Source organism: Arachis ipaensis, chromosome B07 (genome assembly GCF_000816755.2).
Source record: "Arachis ipaensis cultivar K30076 chromosome B07, Araip1.1, whole genome shotgun sequence".
NCBI lineage: Eukaryota > Viridiplantae > Streptophyta > Magnoliopsida > Fabales > Fabaceae > Arachis > Arachis ipaensis.
In genome coordinates, this window is record NC_029791.2 from 3,224,402 (window position 1) to 3,234,610 (window position 10,209).

The 10,209-nt window shown below is 32.1% G+C and overlaps 1 protein-coding gene and 2 pseudogenes across 2 annotated transcripts in view; 1 reads left to right on the forward strand and 2 right to left on the reverse strand.

Annotated features, from left to right (window-relative positions):
* Positions 1-3,749, reverse strand: part of LOC107606525 — a 5,286-nt pseudogene extending 1,537 nt beyond the window's left edge.
* Positions 304-1,391, forward strand: LOC107606524 (annotated as a pseudogene).
* The window catches only part of LOC107606523 (UPF0481 protein At3g47200-like), a 9,113-nt gene continuing 3,971 nt past the window's right edge, over positions 5,068-10,209 (reverse strand). The window contains exons 2-3 of one of the 2 annotated variants that reach the window (XM_021106991.1): positions 6,876-7,022; positions 5,068-6,527 (exon numbers count right to left, since the gene is read on the reverse strand). In XM_021106991.1, the coding sequence (XP_020962650.1) occupies positions 5,249-6,523 (1,275 nt within the window). In that variant the 5' untranslated portion in view covers positions 6,524-6,527; positions 6,876-7,022 and the 3' untranslated portion in view covers positions 5,068-5,248. The remainder of the gene's footprint in view (positions 6,528-6,875; positions 7,023-10,209) is intronic. The other variant, XM_016308577.2, reaches the window with a different exon arrangement.

A 10,209-nucleotide genomic window follows, 5' to 3' on the forward strand; every position in this document is an offset into this window, starting at 1 on the left:
TTGATTTTTAAATATATATTTTTTTATTTTAAAAAATTATATTTAGATATTTAAAATTTAAAGTATATTAACTAAATTGTAATAATTTAATTAACACATTAAAAAATATTTTCTTGTCATTTCAAAGTATTGACAATGTTGCATAATATATTTATTATTAATACTAGGAAAAACTACCATTTGTACCCATAAATTTTGCAAACGCTGACAAAAGTACCCATCAAACAAGAAAACTAACATTGTACCCATGAAAGATGGGTTCCGTGTGATAATAGTATCCAGACCGTGATTTTTTGTTGATTTTTTAATAAAATTCCCAAATTAACCCTTCTATCTTCATCCCCAAATTCCAAATTTCACAACCCTAATCCTTTTTCTTCCTCTGCACCTCCGGTGAGTTCCCACGAAGCCCTCCTAGCCACCTTCTCCAACCGCAAACAAGATTCCCATTCTCGATCTCAATCCTCTCTCTTCTCCATCTCCGTCTCCATCTTCTCTGCCTTCATCATCATCAACTCCCTCGTCTCCCTCTTCGACGCACACAACTCAAACGACGCCGTTGGCTCCGTCCTCTAACTCCAACTCCTACCAATCGCCCTCCTCTTCCTCTCTTGCTCCCTCCTCTCTCTCTTCACCTTCCCCCTCCCTCTCCCCTCATCATTATTAGAACTCCTTGCTGCCTTCGCCTTCGTCCAAGAGTTCCTCTTGTTCTCTACCTTCAGAGGAAGGATCCAAGCGGGGTCGAAAACCGTTACTACAGTCTCTTGCTGGTTCCCATCGCTGTATGTGTTTTCTCCACTTTTCTTGAATTGAAGTCTCCGGGCTCCGCTTTCCCCAAATTGGACCGTGGAATGGGCTTCATCCTTCAGGGCACGTGGATCATTCAGATTGGCCTGGCTTTGTTCTCCGGCTGGGTGACGCAAGGGTGCTCCCTGCACCAGCTGAGCAGGGGAAACTATACTCTGAGGTGCAAGGTCCACATGGACTACCACAGAACCAGCGCCCTTGCCACGCTTCAGTTCAACTGCCAACTTGCTCTCATGGTTGTTCTTTCTGTTGGTGCTTATTCGGTAATCTCTGCGAGGAATGGAGGATCTCTAGAATCTTCTTCTGCTGCTGCCAGTTACAGGCCGATTGGTTTTGCTGAGATGCAGCAGTTGGAGAATTCCATGAATTTCACTTTGGATTCTGATGATGATGATGGTGAAGAGAGACAGAAGGGGACTGTTGTTGAACATGGTAATGGGTTGCGAAATTTGAAATTTGGAGAAGAAGATATAAGGGATAATTTGGGAATTTTATTAAAAAATCAACAAAAAATCACGGTCTGGATACTATTGTCACACGGAACCCATCTTTTATGGGTACAACGTTAGTTTTCTTGTTTGATGGGTATTTTTATCAGCGTTCGCAAAATTTATGGGTACAAATGGTAGTTTTTCCTTAATACTAACATCTTGTGAGATACTATGACTATCAAATCACATTGATAATTTTTTATAGGGTAAAGTATACTTTTTGTCCCTGAAGTTTGTTAAAAGTTTCAAAAATATCCCTAAGTTTTGATTTGTTTCAATTTTGTCCATCAAGTTTTCGATTTGCATCAATTTTACCCTAATTACTAATTTTTTGATAATTAATATTTTTCTTTCCAAATATACCCCCTTCCTTATACTATCATCATCATTACAATCCTCTGTATGCTCACAAAAAAAGAGGATGAAGAAAAAAAGGTTGCAACTTCAAGCAAGGAAAGCCACCATAAACTACTATCTTCAACAGTCCAATTTTCCAAACAACAATCATCATGATTTTTTTACCATAATCATAATCATAATAACAGTAACACACCTTGGTTCTATAATCCTTCTTCTTACAACTACTATTATGACTTCACAATTTGTGAAAAATCCCAAATTAGCTTCAACATCAAAGATCAAGATTCAAACTTTTTGGTTGAGAAAGCATCAAATAGTAATTGGTATTCATCTCTGCCATCATCATATCAAGCTGCTGCTTTTTCACCACAAGATTCTTGCATATTCAATTTCTCTAATACTAGTACAGATAATAACAATAATAATAATAATAGGACTTACAACATTTTCAAGCCTGCAATTTTCTTGATTCTTCAAATCATCAAATACAAAGTCATAGAAGTAATAACAAAGCTTTGGATCTTCAATTAGGCTTCAATTTGCAGTCAAATACAAAAGGGGCCTAATTTATTAGTATAATTATTGATTAGGGTATACAGGATATATACATGCAATGAAAAGATAGGAAACTGGGTTTGCTAATAGAGAAGGAGGAAGAGCGATGGTTTCGACGGGTGCTGGATTTCCGCGAAGAAGAAGAAAAATGGTGATGGTCATCGAGAATGGATCTCAACAGAGATGGTGGTGATGGAGATGGAGGGTCGGAGAAGAAAGGAGAAAGAAGGAGAATGAGGGGTTTGGCCGGCGACGATGAAGGAGGAGATTGACAGTGTTGCTCAATAATGATGATGGTGGTGAAGACGACGGTGAGATGAAAAGAGAGAAAGAGGATTGTGATGATGCTGATAGTATAAGGAAGGGGGTATATTTGGAAAGAAAAATATTAATTATCAAAAAATTAGTAATTAGGGTAAAATTGATGCAAATCGAAAACTTGATGGACAAAATTGAAACAAATCAAAACTTAGGGATATTTTTGAAACTTTTAGTAAACTTTAGGGACAAAAAGTATACTTTACCCTTTTTTATATAATACAAAAAAAATTATATTTTAATAATTAAAGAATCAATGAAGAATATATCTCGAACAGATTAATTTTAATTTTTTATTTTAAGAATTATATAAATTATTTTATAATTAATTATAAAATTAAAATTCTCCTATTATTATTTTAATTATTTAAAGAGTTTTGTTAGATAGACAATAATTTTTGTGAACAATGTAAACAATAGTTCTAAAATTGACTCAATAAAATAAAATAATATTCTATCTCTAAATTACCTCTTAAACCCTAACATTAGGATAATCATTCACACACCTAATGAATTGAACATCTAGTCATTGTAAACTGTGCATGAATAGACCGAATAAAAAAGAATCATTATATAATTATATGCATATTTATTGAATTGAACATCCGATATATCAATTGTTCACATTATTTAATATTCTCATTGTCCCTTTATACTTTTCCTTATTTAAAAGATTATGTATAAAAATCTATAATATTAGTATTTCGCATGTGGTGCGGGTCTAAATCTAATGGATGCTCATTTATTTTTTGGTCTTAAATCAAGTAAATAGATGTTACATTATGTGTATGTTGTTTCTTTCCTCCTCAATCAGTCTTTATTTATTTTTAGAAAATGCTATTTGTATACTAAAATTAGTCATTAAAATCAATCACCAATGTATTTGTATATAAATATATATGTAGTTTAATTTATTTTCAATTTGTATTTATATTTAGTATATATTTTATATTGATAACTGACTTTGGTGGTTGATTTTAGTGTAACCTTTTATTTTTACATTCTTATGGGGGAAACCTTCGTCTTTGTCCTTATGATTATTTATTTCTTTACCTTTATAAACTACTACTATATTATTAGTTAATGCTAGCTACTAGTAGAAAAGACTAAAAGATATTTTTTGGAAGATAATATAATATAATATAGTAAGACAAACTCACCTTGCGGCCTTTCTATGTGTAAGAGTCTTGCCTGCCTTTGACTCAGTGCCCTACAGCCCTACACAACACAGCAACAATTGAACTTTCTGTCACAAATCATTATTTTATGTGGTTTGAAACTTTGAATAATAAGCACTTCCAATCAAAACAAGACATTGTATGACATGGAAGGAATAGGAAAGACAACCTTACCGAAAACAAGTCGTGTTAGATGACAACAATTCCAAATAAATGGCAATAGATATAGTGATGAAGCTGGGAAAAGAAGCTGATCTTGGCTACATAACAAAGGTAAAGTATATCAATTTTTCTTTTTGGATGCTGCTTTATATTTATTTTTTTTTGTTAGAATATAATTAGGATCAATTAGGATCAATTAGTATATCGGAATATTTATTATAGAATATTACGTTTTTATTATTACAATTCTCTTAGCATCTATAAATACCCTTCTATATTGTATCATTCCATACAACTTGAATAAACAACTTGATTACACTCAATAATACACAAATCCTTCCTCCAGTTTAGTTTCTTATTTCTAACATTTTTCATGCTCAAAGGCAAGTATCACCGAGATTATGAAATAAGAAACACATTTATACAAGATTGGAAGGAAAAGTCTAAGGGCCAACAATTTTGTTAAATTCTATCCAGCATATGAAAAGTGAGTCATTGGATGAAAACTCACACCAATCTCACACCATTAAAATCATCATTGATAACTATTTGATGGCTACAAATAACAAAAGTTGTTGGCCCCTAGCATTGCTCTTTTTTTTGTTTTGCGTTACAAGATTGATGGTTGAGATTTGACGACTAGAATCTAAGTTTTAATACCAAAAAAAAAAAGAGTTTTTGTATTATTATTCATTTATTTTAAAGTGTTTCTATACATTTCAACTTCTGTCTTTGCACCATATTCTTTATTCCTCAAACACATTGTTTTTTGCACACGATGAAGGACAAAGCTGCTGCTGTTAGAACTTAAATCATCCTCACTAAGTTGAAAATAAAACCAATATAATTATCTTCTCTTAAAATTATGTGTATCTCTTCCAGATATGCTAATCTCTATTACCCTATGTCATGTTGGTTAGTATTTCTTTTTAATCACTCTTGCTAGTTTGTATCATTTCTAGCTTTTAATTTGTACCTTGAGGAAAATCATGGCTATATATATGACATTGTGTTTTTGTCGGATGATGATTTTTATTGATTCACCAAAAGTTTACTCTACAAATGCACATTAAATCATTAATCTTTATTTTACTATTGAAATTTAAAAGTATCCCTCACTTTTTTTAAGATAAGACATGATGTTTGAATACTAATTTCGAAATAAAGAGGTGTAAATAATGCAAAGAAAACAACAATAACAAAATATCATATTCAAACTTAGAGGTCTTCAATAATTACATAACATAGTAACCCTTACATGATATATGGACTACATATATTCATAACAAACATTTTAGTTCTTCCAAAATACAAACAGTCTACCATATTATAATCATCCAGTCACAACACAAACATTAATCTAGCTAGCACTAGTATCTAGTGTACCACTTGGAGGATAGAAAATACTGTCTGAATAACAGTGAGAATAAGCAGAAAAATTCCAGCAATTGAAGCTACTGTCTTCCATGGAGTGTTGCAATAGTCGCGCCTCAAAGTTGCGACTTTTTGGTTGCAAGGGTGGCGACAGAAAGCATTCAACTCTTTGAAAATACGGATATATTGCACATTAAAATCTGGATTTATAACCCGCAGTGCAAGACCATTGAACATTTCAGCCACTGCATTGCTACTACCTAACCAATTCTGAATGATTCCCTTCTTAATGAGCAAATCTACATCTTTTTCTGTGTTGATAAGCAAATCCAAGGCTACAATATAGTCAGCGAGGTAAGATTCCTTCATACAGTGGCATTGCTCAAAAGCTATCAAATTTCTCAAAATAGCTTCAGTAAAGGCTGTCACGCTAATAGATGGGACTCTCAAACAATGACCTGAAAGTTCCAAATCTAGCATGCATTGGCTATTTTTGTTTACCTTAAACTTCACTCCTGCTTCACTCAACTCAGTGGCAGTATAAATGTTGGCGAACTCTGCTTCTCTTAAGCATCCAGAGAAGCCAGAGGATGCTAATAGAAACTTTCTTGATAGATCTATGAAATGAGCTATTCCAGTATCGTTGGATAATAGCCTAAGAACATCACCGGAAATGATACTATCAGGAACGATGATACTATAAGGAACAATATAAAAAAGAGAGAGCGCTAGTAATGGAAATGGAGGAGAATCAAGAGCTAGGTTATAAAGCATCTCAAGAACAAAGAAAGGGACTTGATTCTCAAGCAACAACAAATCATATGCTATAGGACCCCTTAAATTTAGTGGCAGAATAATGGCATCACGATCTGTCCACCCAAAATGGAACTTGAGTAAGAACTCTAATATGAAGCAGCAATCCACCAATATCACCATAACATGTTCTTCCTCAGTAAGCTTGATGTTATCTGAGTAACAACCACGAACCATTGGTTCGAGCTCTTGCACACAACTAACAAGACTTTCCAAGTTGTTTGTCATAGATCTTTCAATGAATTGTCTACAAAATATTCTTTTCAGCTCCTCCATGTTTAGCAAATATTGATCCCCATGGTGAAAAGGACCAATTGAAACAACCTTTGGAGTGTATGCATCTTCATTTAATTTGCGAATCTCATGGGACACCCTGTAGATGCAGCATTTCTCTGTAAATCGAGGTTGTGCTGCCTCCAACATTGCTTTAATCTTGATTGCAACATCAGGATTCGGATTTGCCATCTACCTATGTAAATAGTATACAAAGGAAACATCTTGATTATAATATATGTTGTCTTTCTTATGTCTTAAATTAAGTAAATAAGTGTTAAATTATTATCACCAATATCTATTCTTGCATTCTTATGCTGAAAAACTTAATCTTTGTCTGATCTTTGTCATTATCTATTTCTTCATCTTTATAACTATTTATGTATTAGTTAATGTTACCAAAAAGAAAAAGAAAATTACAATTCACTAGTCCGCTTAAAGCAAGTATTTAGGTCTTAAATCCAGCCTTGTGCATGTAATTCATTGGCCAACGACAAACCCTTAAATAAAACTCAAATTCACAACAAATTAGTTTTTAATTTACCGAGTTGGAGATATCGTGAAAAAAAAATCGTCGTCGTCATCTTTGGCGGCGTGAGCGTCCATCATTCTTGGTCTGTGCTGCACTGCTCTGTGTTGTTCGTGCATTTACTCTGCTCTGCTCCGTGGCCTCCGTCGCGCTCCCTCTGCTCTGCTCATAGTAAATGGAGGTTTGTTCTTGAAAATGTAGCTAATTTAGTTCCTGAATATGATTATGAACTTCTAGTACCTACTTAACAATGTGCGATAATTCGAGGACTAAATTATAAGCAATGTTAATTTTCAAAGTTGTTTTATGTAATCTTACTTGGCCAGGGGCATTTGTGCAATGGCTACAGCAAAGCAGATATCAAAGAAGAGTATGGAATTATTTTCAACTTCAAATTTCTAATTGTTATACTTTGATCATTATTTTGTTAAAGGAATTTTGGATTTTGACTTTTGTTAGTGCCATTTGTACTGCATATTTTTAGTTATATATTCATGTTAGAGCTCGATTATATAATTGTCAAGCCTATACCAAACTTAGTTAGAAATGGTCTTGAAGCTGCATTTTCTTTTTTTTTATATTGAGCCAAAAGAAGTATGAGAAGGTACTAAGGAAGTACTTTTCTAAGGAGAAAGGATCAATAATCAATATAGATCCGATTGACAATTCACTTGTTATTGTTGTCAAGGCATCTTTTAATTTGTTTTCGTCCAAAATTAAGTGTCTTTTAAGTTATGTTTGATAAGTGTTTAGAGATAGACTAAAAAAAGATAAAATAAAAATGTGTTGAGATGAAAGAGAAAATTTGTGTTAAATACAATTTTTATTTATTTTCTTAAATTTTGGTAAAAAAAACACATATTCTTAAATAAAAATTATAATATTTATGAATAATCTCTTAATTTTGGATCACTCTTTAATTATATACGTATAAAGTATGTTAGGAATTCTTGAAGAAGATTGCTCCCACTTGGATGAATGTTTCCCTAACAAGGAAGAAGGATCGTGAAACAGATAAAACTTTTGGATGGGTGTTTGAAATGTAATAATTGTCTTTTTCTAGAATTAGGTTCAATTTTTTTTAATGGATTTTCCCCTGTCATGAATTAGATTATCTTAATTAGATTGAATAACATAAATGACATAACTTTATAGTTTTCTATGGTGTATTATAATATAATAAAGACATAAATTATATTCCATGAATCCACACAAATATAAAATATTACATGATCATAATAAATACTTAATGATGAAAATTGAATTTTATATATACTTATCACTATTATTTTTGTTTCATTTTATCCATTCATTTTTTTTATGTTCTTAAGATAAGGTATTTTAAAAGTAAAAAAAAAAGTACTTTTGGTACAATTTGTATATAAATAAGCAAAATAATGATAGTGACAAAATAAAAAAGATTATAGAAATATCTTTCATGTCGTAGAATCATTGAATAGGGATTATAGGAATATCTTTCATTGAATATTTATAGTTTCACCAAATTTTCAATTAAGTCTCTATACTTTTTTCTTTTCAGTTGGGTCCCTAAGAGTATATAAGTAATTTCACAATTCACTGACATTTTTTTGACGTTTAACTTAACAGGGATTAAATTAAAAAATATATATATAGAGACCCAATTAAAAAAAATATAAAGATTTAATTAAAAATTCGGTAAAATTATAAAGACCTGCAGAATAATACTTGTATATAAATATTTTTAGAGTAATCTAATTATTTAAATTAAATTATGATAAATTTTATTTTAAATATTTTAAAATAAAAAATAAGTTATTCCTTGTGATATTAATTATGACTTTTTTTAGAGAAAGTATGGAGAGTCAATAAATTTAATGTATAATGTATTCAATAGAAATAAGATTGAAATTAATATCAAATGATAATAAAGTTAATTAATTTTTAATGATTTTCAATTTGAAATTCAAAGCAAATAAGGATTTGCAACAGTTACGTACACCGCAAAAACAGCCTCCTTCTCCCTCATGTGATGTGGCTTCCTTCTCGTCTAGTCTCTTCTCTTTTCACCGGTGAAAGTTCTGCCAGCAACATCAACCGCTGTCGCCAGAGAACCGAACAATGCCGCCCTGCGCCCCACCAACCTCGACTCCGATGGCGACCATTTGCTGGACTTTCAGGATTTCATGAAGCTCATGACTATCAACAACGATGATGATCTCAGAAAAGCTTTTGAGAATGTTCATGTGGCATGTGGGAGAAGGAGAACATGGAGGTTTCATCGTCATCGTCAGGTATCACCCAGAAGGGTTTGCAATGGATGCTGCAGTGACTTGGTCTTGAAAGCTCATATGATGACTGCGTTGCCACGATTGCTGCATTTGACACTGATCCTAATTAATGATTTTTTCGTCTTACATTATCACTGGATGTTCAATTCACTAGGTATGTAGATGATTATTTTAATTCTTAATTGGATGGTTATTTTGCTCGATTCAGTTTAAGTGTATATAATTAAGGTTTAATTATTCTGTTGGTCCTTATAGTTTCGCGAAATTTTCGATTAGGTCCCTATAATTTTTTTTTAATTGGGTCCCTACACTTTTTTTTTTCCTTTTATTTAGGTCCCTATACCAATTCTTTTTTTTTAGTTGCGTCCCTATAAAATTAAGCCAATTACTAAAAGAAAAAGAAAAAAAGTATAGGAATCTAATTAAAAATTTTACGAAACTATAGGGACCCATAGAGTAATTAAACCTATAATTAACAAATACTAGATGATCATTTCACTAGGTAGTCGGATGATTATTTTAATAACTACATGGATAATTGTTTGATGGCCGATGAGAGAGCTTCTAACGCCAGAGTGGTGGAATGATTGATGAGGATGGGGTAGAACACGGTTTGGGAGGGAGGGGGAAGGTATTTGGGTAAATTCCATTGATAAATTAGCTAAGGTTGAAATGATTAATTTTTTAAAATAACTGGTTAGATTTTTTTTTGTGTATTGAACCAAATTTAAAACCTATTATACACATTATTAAGATTGCTCATTGTCTTCCTAGCGAAGTTCCTTTTCTTATTCATATGTTAGTGTTAGTAGTGATCATGATCAAGATTATTATAATAACAAGTAGATTGTGAATTCCAAAAATTTAGTGATAATAATTCTAGTGATATAAGATTGTGTTTTGTCCCACATCACCATCATCGTTATTAAGTGGTTATAAATATATTAGGAGGTATAACAATGACGTACAAAGTGTTTGATTCTCACGGATAAAGATTTCTTTCAAGTTGTGTTCTTTAGAGTTATGCTTTTATTGTAAAATTGTATTTGTCTCCACATTAAAATAAAATACCTATTTTA